The sequence below is a fragment of the Pestalotiopsis fici genome (assembly GCF_000516985.1).
Source record: "Pestalotiopsis fici W106-1 unplaced genomic scaffold PFICI_Scf_14, whole genome shotgun sequence".
Classification (NCBI taxonomy): domain Eukaryota; kingdom Fungi; phylum Ascomycota; class Sordariomycetes; order Amphisphaeriales; family Sporocadaceae; genus Pestalotiopsis; species Pestalotiopsis fici.
In genome coordinates this window covers 292,893-308,978 of record NW_006917104.1, presented here as the reverse complement: position 1 = coordinate 308,978, position 16,086 = coordinate 292,893, and the positions used below count along the sequence as shown (strand labels likewise).

Genomic DNA, 16,086 nt, shown 5'->3' with positions numbered 1-16,086 from the left:
CTAACGTAGACACACCAGACACGCCCAGACGTTCTCGACTGCAATTGGCCGTGACAGCACTTCGGTCCTTTTCCATGGTTGACCCAGTCTTGTCGCCGCACCTGGTCCGTAATCAAGTTGCATTGACTTGCGAGCTCGGCGAACCATTGACACAGTTGCTGGGCAGCCTGGCAAAGTCGGATGGGTAGCAGACCTTAGTTGACTCATTATGGTCGTTGCCCGATGGAAGTCCGACAAGCCAACAACGATTGTGGCAGCTCCATGGTCATTGGATGCTCAACACAATCATGGGCACGCACTGTCTGGAGAGAGGAGACAGAAAACAGTAGGTATTGTAGTAGAGGAGGTTCTGAGTCTTCCTTCACTTGCCGTGTTTGTCCCTTTTTTTATTCTTGGAAGGAAAGCAAAGGGCCGAAGCGGTATCTTGTGTGGTGCAAGACGTGTAGCATATCGGACTTGGCAAAGGTCCGGGTGTAGGTAGGTAGGCGAGTGCGGAAGATAAGCTTTGGTTGTCCGGGATTTGAGGCCGTCACGAAACGTTCCGGACAACGTAAGACATCACAACGACGAAGAGAAAAAGCTGAGCCAGAAAAACAATGTGATGTCTGCCCATTGATATACCCGAGCATACGGCACTGGGTCTTATTTAGATACGGAACATCTACCCGAGCTATTCTCGGGTCGAATCGTTTTACTTTTCGTCCTGGAAGAACCGAGATTCCGCAAGGGCGCCCGACTGGTTTTCGTGGATCTGGGGTAACGAGGATGCGCTCGGTAGGACGCGGTACTTTACGGATACCTGGGACTATATGCATTGTTTAATTGTTTAGAAGCTGTCTAAAGGCTGTCTGAGGCCATCTCGAAGCTTCATGGTTGCTCCAGGGACTGTCTGGCCCGGGGATTATCTGTCATAATATCGTTTCATGGATGAGTGATTTAATCAAAGCATTGAGTTATCGGCCTCCGAAATAGGTGTAAAATTTGTACTTGGCTCAAGACGACCAAACAGACTGGGCGCGCACTGTCCTGGGAGCTCAATGTTAGCAGGATCGGCGAGTCTACCTCGACTGCGGGGTCCTGCCTGGGGAACGACACCATTAAGGCTTTCAGTCAGCAAAACTCCATGCAGCAGAATTGGCTGCGTAGCTGTGGATGGTCCTGGCCATGTTCTCAAGATATACATTGATAGCAACTGAGAGAATCCAATGATCCATACTCATATTAAAAAAAAAAAAAGAAAGAAATCCCTCCCGGCACTTGCCACGGTACCCCAAAGCAAATTCACCTTCTCAGACCACTGGCACGGAAGCTGGCCCTTCAAGCTTTGGAGGGGCAGCTGCCAAAGTACCTCTGAAGTAGCTCCCATCTAACCCAGCCCGTGCCGTCAGTCCAGCGCGGTTCTCCCCAAGAAACCCGCACTGGCCATTGAGTTCCTTGCCCCTCCTTCCGCATTGCTGTTGCCCAACCTTTTGTGTTGCTAGGATGTCACCACCCCACCATCCCACCGTCATTCCCTCTCCCAGCTCAAGCTATTAAATCTAGTGAGCACCCAGCTTTCCGCGCCCATTTTCTGAAAAGAGGCTTCACTTCTCATCTCTTCTTTTTCCCCTCCATTCCAGAATAAAGACCTCTATTGAGCCTACTTGACTGTAGTCTCTCTTAGTTTCCCAACCTTAAAAGACATACACTTAACAAACCCCTCCAACACCGCCATCATGGTCAAGGTCGGCATCAACGGTTTCGGCCGCATTGGTCGTATCGTCTTCCGCAATGCCGTCGAGCACCCGGAGATCGAGATCGTCGCCGTCAACGACCCCTTCATTGAGCCCAAGTACGCCGAGTACATGCTCAAGTACGACTCCACCCACGGTCAGTTCAAGGGTGACATCAAGGTCCAGGGCTCTGACCTCGTCATCAACGGCAAGACCGTCAAGTTCTACACCGAGCGTGACCCCGCCGCCATCCCCTGGAAGGACACTGGTGCCGAGTACATTGTCGAGTCCACTGGTGTCTTCACCACCACCGACAAGGCCTCTGCTCACTTGAAGGGTGGTGCCAAGAAGGTCATCATCTCTGCTCCCTCTGCTGATGCCCCCATGTACGTGATGGGTGTCAACGAGAAGACCTACGACGGCAAGGCCGATGTCATCTCCAACGCCTCTTGCACCACCAACTGCTTGGCTCCCCTCGCCAAGGTCATCCACGACAAGTTCACCATCATTGAGGGTCTCATGACCACTGTCCACTCCTACACTGCCACCCAGAAGACCGTCGACGGTCCCTCGGCCAAGGACTGGCGTGGTGGCCGTACTGCTGCTCAGAACATCATTCCCAGCAGCACTGGTGCCGCCAAGGCTGTCGGCAAGGTCATTCCCGACCTCAACGGCAAGCTTACCGGCATGTCCATGCGTGTCCCTACCGCCAACGTCTCCGTTGTTGACCTGACTGCCCGTATTGAGAAGGGTGCCAGCTACGACGAGATCAAGGAGGCCATCAAGGAGGCCGCCAACGGTCCCCTCAAGGGTAAGTCACCATATATCAACTCCATCACTTGTGTACATGACACTGACATGACATTTCTACAGGCGTTCTGGCTTACACTGAGGACGAGGTTGTCTCCACTGACATGATTGGCAACACTCACTCCTCCATCTTCGATGCCAAGGCTGGTATCTCCCTCAACAACAACTTTGTCAAGCTCGTCTCCTGGTACGACAACGAGTGGGGTTACTCCCGCCGTGTCCTGGACCTCCTGGCCTACGTTGCCAAGGTTGACGCTGGCAAATGAATTCAGGAGTCTAAGCTATAGGGCGTATAGCCAATACAAAATAGTTAAGACTTCATTTGGGCCACAAGTTTTGGTTTAGCGGAAAAAGAGGGAGTCATTATCGCAACACGGCTCTCAGAACGATTACAAATGAATGAAGGGACGCACAAGACTGTGATGGTATGAATCAATGACATAGATCCTACGCCGAAACCAATTGATAGTAAAAGCAAAAGAAAAAAACATTCTATCGGTTCCATTTAGTAAAGCCTCTTGTCATGACCGCTTTTTGGAGCCTCCTGAAAACGCCGTGATCACCAATATTACATCCCTAGAGCATATCTAAAACGTCGCTGGCTATATCATACCCTTAGGTGGTGGTGTCCATTGCCTCACCATGTCCGTTTGTAACCGTAAAGTCCACCACTCCGTCGTTGCCAATCAGCCTCTTCTCCGAGGCCGTGACGAAACTGACGCTTCTGTTAGGGTCGTAAAACAGTGAGAAACTGCGTTGCACATCGGCCACGTCGACCTTTGCTGCCTTTCGCTTCTTTGCCACGAGCTGCGAGGTGGTAATCAGGTTGCTAGCATACCGCAAGCCAGCTTCCTGGCCAATCTTGGTCAACAGTGCCAGAGCATCGGGCGTGGCCTCAACCTCCTCTTCTTGTGCACGGATGGACAGGATCTTGCTGATGTCTTCAGAGCCATAGGCCATGGTCTGAATAATGACAACTCGGTCGAGGAAGTCGAGGGGCAGGCCGTGCGGGCTGCGGTAATCGGTGCCGCGGATCTTGGTGTTGCCTCTGTTGCTGGCCATGATGACAATGGGAGCCAGGTCAACCTCGAGTGCACGGTTGACGTAGCTAAAGCACTCAATATCGAGCATGTGTACCTCATCAATAAAGAGGACTCCGGGAACAATCTCTGCCTTACCCTCCTCCTTCCACTCGGCGACCTTGGTGTCGATCTGGTCTCGAATCTCGCTGCGGATCTCGCCAGTGTCGCCGCTGAAGAGGGCAAGGAAGCCTTGTGTCCGGGAGTTGATGACATCGATCTCGTGTAGCGTGACTGTGTGCACCACCTCCTTACGCTTCTGCAGCTCGCCATCCGGGCACTGCAGGAATTTGGTGTCGGCGCCCATGGCGTCATAGTCTCTGCTGCGGGCGTAGCTGCGGCCAAGCTTGGTGATCTTGCCGCTGCTCTTGTCGATGCTGATAATGTCACCGGCCATGACGCGCTCCTTGGTCATGGCGTCAATCATCTTGGCGCCCATGTCGTACACGGCCTCCATGTCAGTGGTCTTGATGGTAAGCTTGCCTTGCTTGGCACCGCCCGTGACGCTGCGGTCGATCTGGATCTCGACAACCTCGCCCTCCATGATTTCCGACTCCTCCTTGATTCGCACGCCGATCGACTTGCGAAATGCCTGTGTCAGGGCCTCGGTCTTGGACATTTCGAGGGAGAAGATCTCGGACGATGCGAGCGAAGTAAAGGGAACGTCGGGTCCAAGCGATTGGGCCATGCCCATGGCAATGGCGGTCTTTCCTGTGCTATGTGGTTGGATGGCATGTCAGTTTGGTTTCTCGCTTCCATGGTCGTTGCATAACAGGTTGAATTGCCCAATGATGACTGGGGTAGTGTACCTAGGCGGCCCGGCAATCAATACTGCTCTGCCTGCAATCTTTCCGACCTTGATCATCTCAAGAATTACGGCAGCTGCCTTTCGAGCCTTTTCTTGACCGACAAGACCTTGCGAGTTCGAGCGAGGTTCTAACGTGTCGGCATCGACGCCCAAACCGCGGATGTGGGAGTGCGCCGCGATGAGGTTGAGACCGCGCAGGTCTTTTGTCTCGGAGACGGTCATGACGGGCTATATTATGACAGCTTGTGATTAGAACGTGTTGAAAATTCAAATCTTGAATGATGCTAAAGACTTACAGCTGCCATCTTGACTGATTCTGTTTGTGATGGAGCAAGACGATGGGTGGGCAAAATATGATGGAGAGCTGGTTCCCGACAGCCGAGGGCGATGAGAGCTTCAATCAAATCAATGCGACTGGGAAATTTCGCTGGCGCAGCTCTCTGTCGCGCCAGACACTTCAGCCTCGCGCGTGGATAATTGAGCTCACGGTACCTAGGTACCGCGTTTGTGGCGTCTAGCGCTGGGATCCAGATGTGGCTGATGCGGGGTTGTCGTAGCGGTCTTGGCGGTTATATTGTAGCGTAGCGGTGTGTCTAAGACCACTGGAGGCTCTTTTTCTGTTTTTGTCCATGCAATATGTCGACAACGGTCATGTCTCACTTTTCACTTTCTTCGTCACGGTCTGTTTTCTTTTCTCCCTATATATGTACTCGAGACGTTAGGTCCACTGCATTTAATATATCCGATGGCCTCATACTTGCATTCATCGCTGGGCAAAACGAACGTCGCTGTAAACATTGCCATCCATGGCCCTTTTTTCGCTTCGAATGAAAATGGTATCACATTGAACGGTCCCTCCTAGGTAGTATCCACTTTGATAGAGTGTACTGTACTCTGAACGAGTCATTGAAAAGCACATTCGAAAAGTCATAAAATTTGATAGGAAAACATGCTATCATTGCTCTGTTATGTATACTGTGCAAATGCCCATGTGTGATTCATCATGCTCCATGCAACTTAATGATGGAGGGGGTGGGGTTGGGCATGCTTTTTCTGTGTCTTTCTGCATTTCCTAATGGATCCATTGAAGACGGCATTGCTTTTGTTCCCCGGCCACCTTATCAAAGATAGTCTCTCCCCCGATGCACGAGAGGCAAGCGATATCTCGCATCCTCGCACTTGTCCCTACCCACGTATCTCGTAGATATGCAAAAGGATGCTCAGCTCATTCTAGGCAAACAAACTAGGGTCGCTGCCGTCTACAGTAGCCATGCTTCGAGCTGAATTGCGGCTGGATAAACGACCCGTGATGCTTTTGCGATGATCCTCTCATCATTTGAGTTCATCTGCAGCCTCTAGCCCGTTACCATATTGGGACTCATTAATGGCGCTCGTTGCTCAAAGTCGATGTTAGTTTTGTAACCAAACTGTTATGGTCTTTTTCTCGAGTTTTTACCCAGCTGCTTTGGGTCTCATAGCTCATTTTTGGAGCTGATTCTCTGTGTCATTCAACGTCCCAGTTTGCAAGCAAAAGAATATGAATAGTGCAGTTCACGTTTGCTGAGCAGGGAATTATAATTACCACATTGTCTCGGCTTTTGGAGTCCAGTAAACAGTTGAGAAGTGGATACCGCAACTCGTGGCAGGCATTACCCCGGCTCGCACCTGCCCTTCTCAGGCGCAGAGCACAACCACTTTACTTACAAACACAGGGTCTTCAAACGAACTTCTACTCGCCCGTCCAATTTTTCCGTTTGATTCTTACCATCTCTTTTCAAACGACGCGTGATGGTTCTGTTGAGTCTCAAGTCGGCGTATCAAAAATCGGGAACCTCTGGTCAAGTCAAACGCGCAGGACACCAGTCCATGTGCTAACGCGGTTTTCAACCCAGCACAGATCCAGCTTCGGCGGCTAACCGCTGAGGGGTCGCGCTATCACAAAGTCTTAGCGGGTACATTTGCAGTCGCGATTGCAGGTGGTATCATTCAACGCCACGGCAGGCACACGCCACTATCGTATACTCCTGTTGCGGTCCGTAGTCAAGGTCTGCAGGTTGCGGGTTGACGGTTTGTAGCCGTTGGAGGGGAGATATTGGCGTCTTTCGACCGTGTTTGCGGCCAAGTTCCATTGGGCGGCACCTCGCGGCCTGCTGCGATTTTTCGAAATTGAGTACGCGGCATTGGTTCCCGTCGAGATTCTCTGCGCCGTCCAATAACTTGTAATCAACAAACGAGTAATAGACTTTGCGCAAAGCATGATTGGACAGCAGCATGTCACATCGACAGATCGGTTTCGACGACGAGCGTCGTCGCTCTGTTCCCTACTCAGCAGGAGACAACTTAAGAGCTGATACATATCGACCAAATGAACCCAAAGACCGCGGTAGGGAAAGCGATCGGGATCGATATAAGGACGGAAACCGCGACTACGCGCGTGACCGCGATCGGCGTGATGACAGACGTGTCGACCGCCAACCTGAGCAGAGCCCGCGTCGCACCCTTTCCACAGATCAAGGCAAGAACGACGACTCTCGGCCAAGAAGCCTGCCCCTGTCAAAAATTGATACGTCGGGTTTGAACGCAACCAAGGGACCTCGTACCCCTCGAACTCCGTCGTCTTTGTCCGGCAATGCGTCACCAGCTGTCTCTCGTGGTAGTCAAGCACCTACAGCGAGTTCATCGACCCACACAACAGGTAAGCCCCCTGCATTATCGTCCTGCAGTGTTTGTATATAGCTAGCAGAAGTTCTTTATTGACCTCGACATCTCCAGACACCTCTAAGCCAGCTGCGTCCCGTCCTTCTAGTCCAAGCAACAGCACCATGCCGGCCCCAAAAGCAATATGCCCGGAACAACAGCCAGCCATAGATGCCATGCACAAGGTTGTCGATAGCTTGTTCTGGAGATACAAGTATCAACTCGAGTATCACAACAAGGGCAAGGAGATTGAAGCACGAGACCAGGAATTGAAGAAACTCAAGGCCGAATTCCCGTATCAACCACTAAAGTTTCAACAAGGAGTAAAAGAGCGCATAGTTGCGGAACGGGGCGATGTTCACGCAAAGTTCAAGCAGGTGGATTCCAAAATGTCGTCATATTTGAGGACAACAATCGCTGAGATTGCCGGGCTCGTCAATCGTCAGCCAACATCCACCATCACTGAGCCTGAGAGGCAAGTGCCCCAATTTTCAGATCCTGCTCCTTTGATTGCTTCCATGGAGGAAAGATTCTCCGCTTTAGAGAAACGTTGCGCAGAGTCTCAGACCGCGGCCAATGAAGTGATTGCGGCACTCCAGAGAGAACGAGCGGATACCGACCAAAAGATCAAGCACTTGACGGATGGCCAAGCCACTGCCGAAAAGGAGATGGAGGAGTTGAAAAACGGTCGAGCCGCGGCTGAACAAGAGGTCAAGGATCTAAAGGCTCTTCTTACAACGATTTCCAAGAAGGATCCAATAGACAATGATGCCAGGAAAGAGACCAAGGATGTCAAGAGACTTCTCGACGAGTCCATCGAAACCCTTCGCAAGTCTATTGAAGCTATCCAGCAGGAGATGACACAGAACTTCAAGTCGGCAAAAGAGCAAAGGGCAAATTTTGAAAAAGAGCTGCGAGATGGCATTGCCAGTTTGCAAGATCGAGCTTCTTCACTAGAGAGCCTCACCGATGAAATTACTCACGTCAAGGGCCTAGAGACCAAGCTCAACCAAAGCGTGGCGATCCTTGAAACCCGCCTGGATATCCAAGGCCAGGCTCTTAGCAAGTGTGAAGATTCGTCTCGAACCATCAACAACCTGACTTCGGAGGTTTCGAAACTTGGTACCATGATGGGGGGTCTGCAAGAGACCTTCAATGATATGGATCACGAACGAATTGATGAGATTCTCGATGATTGGACCACCCACAATCTCAAGCAGATGATCTTGGATTCCATGAGTTCTGTCAAAGCTTTACAAACTGACGTTGGCTTACTGAAGACGTCAAAGCCACAGGGAAGCTGGCCTCATGATGAAGAGAGCAAAGATTCCCGTCAGCCGTCAGTGAGCCATGTTCGAAAAGCTCCCTCGATGAATATGGACGGCACGGAAGGCAGCATAGTGGATGAGATCCGCCAAGAACTATCATCTCTGAAGGAAGAAGTGGGAGCCTTGCGGAAATCAATCTCCGAGGGAGAGAAATCGCTCTTGGAAAAGGTTCAGAGCACAGTAGTGCAAGGCAGTGAGATGATGGCGGGCGAAATCGACGGCATTGATGGTCGTACAAAAGACTTGGCCACTCGCGTTGGAATTCTGGAGTCTAAAGGCATCCAAGCTAGGACCCCGGCGCCTACACCTCAGCTTGACTCTCGCGTCAGTCCCGTCACCATCGATTCTCACCTTTCCAACAGGATCAAGGCCATTGAGGATGCAGACCTGGTGACGAGTTTAAACAATGTGACCGAGAAGCTTGACCAATACTGCCAGTTATTTGACCTAAGTCAAAGACAAGCTGGTATTGAGGAAATCAACAGGGTGAAGATCGCTTGCCAGAATCTGAGCAACACGATGAGAGAGCAGAATAGTTCAGTACGGGGCCAACTCGACCAGCAAGAGCTACAGCTGCAGAATCTTAATGCTCATTTCAACAACATGAATACTCGAGGAATGGCACAAACAATTCTCAGTCAACTCGATGCCTACACCACAAGGTTCAGTCCTCAGTTTGATTTGGTCCACGCCAGACTCGACCGGATGGAGGGGCGATTCGATACATATGCTCGTCGATTCCAGTCTGATCCCAATGGTCAGGACCCATCCAACAAGAGGCCATCAGTAACTCTTGAGTCTGATGCGGCAAACAAGAGAAGACGAGTGGCAAGTGGTAGTCCTGCCTTTGGCACTCCTGCCTATGCCTCTTTTTCTGGTCCTGGTTCCGGCTTAGCACCACAACAGCAAATGCCACAGCCAATGCCACAGCCAATGCCGCAGCAAATACCGCAGCAAATACCGCAGCAAATGCCACAACCAATGCCACAACAAATCCAACCGCGGCATATACTGCCGCAGCAGATACAACAGATGCCCACACAATCTCGATAAGAGACGTATCTGAGCGAATCGCAGCCACAACAGGCCGGTGCCAAAACCCAGAATAATTGTACCCTGATCAAGACTGCCACTGTCGCTCTAGATCTGCATTCATTGGTTGGACCACTTCAATAGTGGAACTTAGAAAAGATTGACGATGTGATAGGTTAGGTGTGTTTGTGTTTTCCATGTGTTTCCGCTTCCGCATATGTTCTCAGAAAGGCTCGAGGACAAAGTGTTTTGCTTTTACTTTCATCATTTCGCATTGCCAAGGATACCCACATACATTCTGTTAGTCATTGCCTAGTTTTCAAAGGGTAAAAAAGGGGAGTGTTGGCGTAGATGGTTCAGGCGAGTACATGAGCACCAGGGACGTCCATAAACCTGACGGTAAATAGTACGAATACAATACAATAGCTGCGTTGCACATGGCACCGTAGCTAGTAATCTTGTTTTAGCTCGTCTATATTGCCAATTGTGGCCAATGTGACTTACATGTTATTGATTGCGTAGAGGATAGCTTGCCTCGAATACATTTATTGCAGATTTGCTTGGCATTTTTATTATTGTCATACCAGATCTATGTCTATGAAAACTTTTATCAAACGCTTTCCCCGTGTAAACATGCATATATGAATCATTTGCAACGTGATTCATCCGTTGGTAGCAACGAACATCGACTTTACTCTTTATTGTAGTCCCTAAAGTCACTCCCTTGTTTTCTTGGCAACTTTCTCTAGAAACCAGACTAGGGTTTTTTGTTCTGTTTCCATCTTGCCTCATCACAGCAGCTTCAGACCACCGGTAATCTTGTCGACTAGGCTCTTGGGGGCAGGCCCGACGCCGAGCACGGTCATACTGCCAGCCTCGATCTGGGTACGACCGGCGTCTTGGATGTATTCGGCAGTCAGGCCCATGGCACGGGCACGCTTTGCTAGCTCCAATAGCTCCTCCTGAGACTTGATTTGGACGGCGATTTTGGCCTGGCCGCGATGCTCCCAACGCCGCAAGTACCGGCCAGCCGTCGAGGTGGGGGAAGCGGCTGCGAGTTTCTTGTAGCAGGCGAGGGTGGCGTGTGAGCACTGAGCTGCGATCTTGCCTGTTATGGGAGAAAGGATGGAGGTAAGCACGTGTATGTGGACGATTGAAAATTGGGTTTTAGGAAATGAAGAACGAAAAAAAAAAGTCCTTACCTTTGGTCATGCCCAAATCCGTCCGTACCACCAAGACCAGCTTGCATTCCTCATTGGGGTCGGCAGCGAGCTCGTCGAGCTCAGACACGGTATTTTCTTTGACTTTCTTTACTCTTTGCTCCTTCCTATCAGCATCGAGAGATCTGGTCCAGTTCGGGGCGTGGTCAAGCAGAAAGTCGTCCTCGTCCACGTCGGACTCCTCACTCTCCTCGGGGTCGGCCAGGTTGCGGCGGCGCTCCTCTATCAGATCAGGGCTGAGAAAGTAACCACGAATAGAGTATACACCCATCATGAAGCCCGAGAGGAAAGCAACGATGCTCGTCGACAGAATCATGGCCGTCGGCGTGAAGCTGAAGCCGGGTTTCTCTGTGAACGACATTGTGGCGTTTGTGAAGGTTTTTCTTGAATCCCCGATATTTGTTTCGCAACGCCTCTGAAGCAAGCTTTCCGTGCGAGACTGGCGAGCGGCCTATGTGAAGTGTTCTGTTGCGAGTCTCTCTCGAGTCGTGCGCAAAAAGGTATTCTCGACCTAATTGGTTGGTGGTTTGTCGTTGCGAATTTCGAGTGCGGCTCAACTTGAGATGTTGATCTAAAACCTGAACACCTGTGCAGACTAGGTAAGGAGCTTCGGGAGCTAAACTGGGTATCAGACAAGGGACAAGGAGAAAAAAAGCCAGGCCCCCAAAACACGCACCTAAGCGCGACCCCACGTCACGTATAGGCGGTTCCAGTGCACTGTTCTGGAACGCCTAAAACGTCGTTTTCCCATGACAAGGTTCCATCCATTCCACTCTGGGTCCCCCTGGGTGTAATGTAGTGTAAGGTGTACACTAACGAAGAGCCGCAAGATCAATTTACTTTACATTCTGTCCATCATCTAAAGGGACGTTTTGCTTCATGTTGTGGATTATTCTGTACCTGAATGTGACAATTACTACCATACAAAGCTACGCTCAATTTCACATAACTCTAATCCAATCAGATCTACTCGAATAATATGTCTTGGGCTTTGATGAGTTCCATCTTTTTTTTTTCCTCTTAAATTTCTATGAGTATCCATGCGCCAAAGGTGCGCCCTTACTAGAGAGGGATGCTTGGTAAGGTATTTTGCTTGCTGCATGTTGCAGACTTCATTCAGTGCGATCTGATAAGTACAATGGGCAATCCAATCTTCACCAAGTCGCCATCATGGCAAATCGATATTTATTTTTCATACTAGGAAATACTATGCAAAAACAGTCAGCTGCCAGCAGCCAGCACGTCGGTTCCTTCTATTCCAGAAGAGGTCAGAAACGTCAGATCGGCCGGCACATCACTGTCTGCACCAAACCCGATCTGGGGTTTTTCTGTAGGCACTATAATAAGTCACAGAGGATGCTGGTCAGCAAGTCAGTTGCAAGTCACTTTTGTGGCGGCTTGCCTTATCAAATGCACATCCATATCATGCTTGTCAAACCTGCGAGATGATTGCCTTGTAGATTGCCCCCTCCTTTCATCGAGATGGGCTGTCTATCGTTCTGGATAGAAGAAATAATAAATAGAATATATTTTGCCTTTTTTGAGTGCATGTGTTTGGTATTTTGATTTGCTTAACCAGATCTCCCTCTATGACTTGCTTTGGCTTGCTCTCAGGGCTTATGGAGTGTACATTAGGTAATGTAGGTACCTCGCTAGCCTGAGCCCAGATTTATCACTGGTAGCAACCGTCAACTTTAACTCTTCCCCTTCCTCAGGCCAGCGGAGAAAGAAAAGAAAAAAACAAGGAGGACCCCGTCGCGGATCAATCAGCCAAGTAGGAGGGAGGAATCGCGCAACCCGTCGCCCGCCAGCGACCAACCTGCCCACTGCCCTACCTTGTTCACCCTGCTACCTACTACTACTACTACCTAATCACCTTTCAGCTCTCAATTGGGATTGGATCTGACCCCCGTTCAAACCCCCCTACCACCCACACCTACCTGCCTTACCTACTATTGACCTCTCCCGGCCACTTGAGACAAATCGGACGGGCAAGCGAAGCACAAGCACAAGCAGCAAACACAACACAGGCACATTGTCCGAGAGATACTTGCCTACGCACGCATACAATAACATTTTCGGGCTTGCTTGCAATTGTTCCCTATTGTTCGCACATCCTATTTCTGACGCGATTCGTCCCCCCCTAGACTTTTCCAACTGAATGGGCTAGATGCGCTTGCGCACACCACGGTCGCAAAGGGTCACAAGCATTGGGAGGTTTGGATAAGTCAGCACCCGCTGCCCGCCCAGTCGCGTATTCTACGTATTGGACCAACTCCGCAAAGACTCCTCCTACCTGGGAAGACATACCCAGGACCCAGAGCCGCCCCCCGACACGACAAAGACGCGGCCAGCCCACGATAAGGCGCGAATTGCTGCTTGCCCGCATTGCAACCACACACAACTGCAACACCCGGCAAAGGTGCGCATCTTTGATCGAGGGCAGCGCGCCGCAGCTTTGTATTTCCTTGGTCGGATCAACCATCAGCAAGTCGCGTCGCTCATCATCTCCTTGCTCCCCCATTTGTCTTGCACCCAAGGTCAGTACTATGCGGCCCGCATAAACCGCTCCCTATCCTATCCACCCTTTCCTATTCTATCCTATTTTATATAGCACACCGCATCGTGAGATATCATCACGACTTCATATCTGTGCTTCTTCTGTCACGACCAGATAAAGGCACCTCATTTCATTTCCCCTTGTCCATTTGTATCTTCTTGCCTTCATTTCACTGGACCATGCAGCTGTTCAAATCCAATTGCTATCACCATGGAGATCATTACCGCTAAACTCTAAAGTTCAGATATTCTACATAATCTCTCCACCCGCGCAACGACGATCCTTTGTCTACTTCAACTCAGCTACCTACATAAAGGAATAACTCCAACACCTGCCACATATTTGATGAAACCGTTCCGATACTGCGCGCAGCTGGTCGAGCTTGCATGAGGACAAAGAGATGACCATGGAGGCGGCAGCCAAGTCCATCAAGAGTCTCATCAGCGTCTTGCCCGACCGCCCCCATCAATTGTCCATCGTACCCGATTCGCGATACCAGCTCCAGCCCAACGACACGCGCTTGGAGGAAGATGCCATTCGGCCTCTTCAGTACATGACCTATCTGTTCGATATCGACCGGGGTCTTTTACTCACCAGAGCATATTCGGACATACGCGACGAAGAGAGCTATGCGCCCAAGCCCTCAAAGCCGCCGCAAGACTCAACCAAACCAAAGACAAAAGTCTCCCTGCAGGACTATAAGAAAAAGAAGCAGGAAAACAACTCAGCAGCCGACAGCAACACGCCGACGCCCAGGTCGTCTGCGCCCAAGCCTGTCGACAAGGAGCGAGTACCTGTTGTCAAAAAGGAAGAATCGCCGTCAGTCGACAGCATGTTGAAACAGACTACTTTGAAGAAGCCTCATCCAAGCTTACCACCAAAACCCGATGTGCGTCGCCCAGGCGCAGAGCCGTCTCCCGAGAGAAAGAAGCGGCCTACAGACGTGAACGAGGAGCGTTCTATAAAACGCACCAAGCTCGAGGGCACCCCCAATGGAGTGCCTCGAGTACCGTCCAAGTCCGAGGCGTATAGCAGGACAGCTGACAAGGCAAACTTGAACGACAAGAAGTCGTCCAAGGAGCTGAAACCTTCGCCGATGCCTGCCACGAATGGCAGATCTGCCATCAGCAACGCAAGCACACGAGGCCCTTCGCCGCGGCCGAGCAGTCAGGCCAATGGCTCGTCGCAAAAGTCCGCCACAAGCAAAGACAGCACACCCAGGAAGGAGAAATCAGGGTTGGGCTCAAAGGAACTCAAATCCATGCCCATGTTGTCCCCAATTGGCCCAGAACTTGGTTCCATGATTCCAGGATATGACTCGAGCCCGCGAAATAGGCCAGGAGAGAAGGACAAGGAGGCAAAGTCGCAGAGTAGGCGAGCGCGTGATGAGCCAGACCGGTCTTCGACGCCCAAAAAGAGCAAATACGAGCTCCCGCCACTCCTTTCGCCCACCCTCCCCCCTGTCGTTAGGGAAGCACAGGCTTCAGCAGAAAAGGACAAGAGATTAAATGGTCTATCAAGCCAACTCGCGGATGTTGCCAGTGCCAAGAAGGCGCCAGCGAAACTAGACAGAGACGACGTTGATGGCAAGGACGCGAAGGAGGAAGAGCGTACGAGGATTGTGAAGCTCAAGTATCCAAAGAGGATCGCTAAGACCATCTCTCGGTTACTGGCATTGGCGCCCAAAAAGAAGCACGACACATCGAGGAGGGAGCTTTTGGAGCCGCCAAGGAAAGACGATCGTACGGGCCGGGAGCGTTCCGAAAGCGCGGAGCCACCATCAACGGCAACGGCCCGCAAGCGTCCCCGTACGGCTACGGACGCGGGCGATCACCCGTCTGCTGCGATTAAGCGCCCAAGAACCTCGGATGTTGTGCAGCCTTCTACACCCTCAAAGCACAGTATTGCTATGCAACGGGTAGCTTCGAGCAGTTCGCAGGCCGGGACACCCGGTACGACCAACAATCTCACACCAGCAGCCCCCGTCCCTGATCGTCGGTCAGCTTCGGTGGACCCAGAAAGGACTGGCAAGCTGCGAGATAAACATGCACTTCTGAGCTCACTAGGCACGAAGCTGAAACATCAGAGGGATCGCATCATCAAGCCAAACGGCATTATATCAAGCAATCCGACCCAGTGTGACCGCCACGCTCTCATGGCCACGGACCTGCAGTCACTCGTGGCTTACATGGCGGCCTTTCAGGCCATGGACGAGCTACGCGACATTGAGCGCAAAATCAGGGATCCAAGCCTGTGGAGGAGTCTTATGCCCCTCATCAGAGTGTACAGAGGTGACTGCGGTCATTCGAACCAGCTTACGGCACTAATCACGCGGTTGCACTGCATTACTCTCCTGTGGCAGAGTCGATCTCTGGTAGCCTTGGGCCCCGATAATGCCAAGAACGCAAGAGAGATGTATCAGGTCACAAAAGATCAAGACCAAATGTGGAAACAGGCCATGGAAGCCAGGAAACGGCTCGACGATGCGCATGGCGGTGATGACGGCGGTGTGGTGGCCAAGTTGATTGACCAGCTTGGCCCCTGGTCGACTTCCGAAGACGTTGTGAGCATCACGATCAAGATCCTGCGAAAGACCGTACGACTGGACGACGAAAAGTTCGTGCCCCTGCGCGAACTGATCCAGGCTTGTGAGCCACTCACCAACGGCCCATGATGATGATCATGACTGCCAAGTCAACCGAACATATTTTCTTTGCCTATGTATATTATTAACGACCCTGATGACGCTGATACCATATTTTCTTCATATACTCGGCGGTTGCTCTGGCACCAATTTCAAACTCGAACAAACACGGAAGAAGTCTGGAGGAAGTGAAGAT

General features: G+C 51.1%; 5 protein-coding genes across 5 annotated transcripts; 3 read left to right on the top strand and 2 right to left on the bottom strand.

Moving 5' to 3' along the window:
* Nucleotides 1–1,715: 1,715 nt before the first annotated feature.
* On the top strand, nt 1,716–2,788 carry PFICI_14922 (Glyceraldehyde-3-phosphate dehydrogenase; the record flags this gene model as incomplete). Its single annotated transcript, XM_007843503.1, has 2 exons — nt 1,716–2,523; nt 2,586–2,788. 2 exons carry the CDS (start codon nt 1,716–1,718, stop codon nt 2,786–2,788), a joined length of 1,011 nt encoding a protein of 336 aa, XP_007841694.1.
* Nucleotides 2,789–3,137: 349 nt separating this feature from the next.
* PFICI_14921 (RuvB-like helicase 2) lies at nt 3,138–4,631 on the bottom strand (the record flags this gene model as incomplete). The annotated part of the gene is made up of 2 exons (XM_007843502.1): nt 3,138–4,317; nt 4,411–4,631. The coding sequence occupies 2 exons, from the start codon at nt 4,629–4,631 to the stop codon at nt 3,138–3,140; spliced, it is 1,401 nt and encodes a 466-aa protein (XP_007841693.1).
* A 2,049-nt stretch (nt 4,632–6,680) lies between these two features.
* On the top strand, nt 6,681–9,487 carry PFICI_14920 (uncharacterized protein; the record flags this gene model as incomplete). The annotated part of the gene is made up of 2 exons (XM_007843501.1): nt 6,681–7,104; nt 7,182–9,487. The coding sequence occupies 2 exons, from the start codon at nt 6,681–6,683 to the stop codon at nt 9,485–9,487; spliced, it is 2,730 nt and encodes a 909-aa protein (XP_007841692.1).
* Nucleotides 9,488–10,257: 770 nt separating this feature from the next.
* PFICI_14919 (uncharacterized protein) lies at nt 10,258–11,047 on the bottom strand (the record flags this gene model as incomplete). Its single annotated transcript, XM_007843500.1, has 2 exons — nt 10,258–10,574; nt 10,669–11,047. 2 exons carry the CDS (start codon nt 11,045–11,047, stop codon nt 10,258–10,260), a joined length of 696 nt encoding a protein of 231 aa, XP_007841691.1.
* Nucleotides 11,048–13,652: 2,605 nt separating this feature from the next.
* Nucleotides 13,653–15,920, top strand: PFICI_14918 (uncharacterized protein; the record flags this gene model as incomplete). Its single annotated transcript, XM_007843499.1, has 1 exon — nt 13,653–15,920. One exon carries the CDS (start codon nt 13,653–13,655, stop codon nt 15,918–15,920), a length of 2,268 nt encoding a protein of 755 aa, XP_007841690.1.
* Nucleotides 15,921–16,086: the final 166 nt, after the last annotated feature.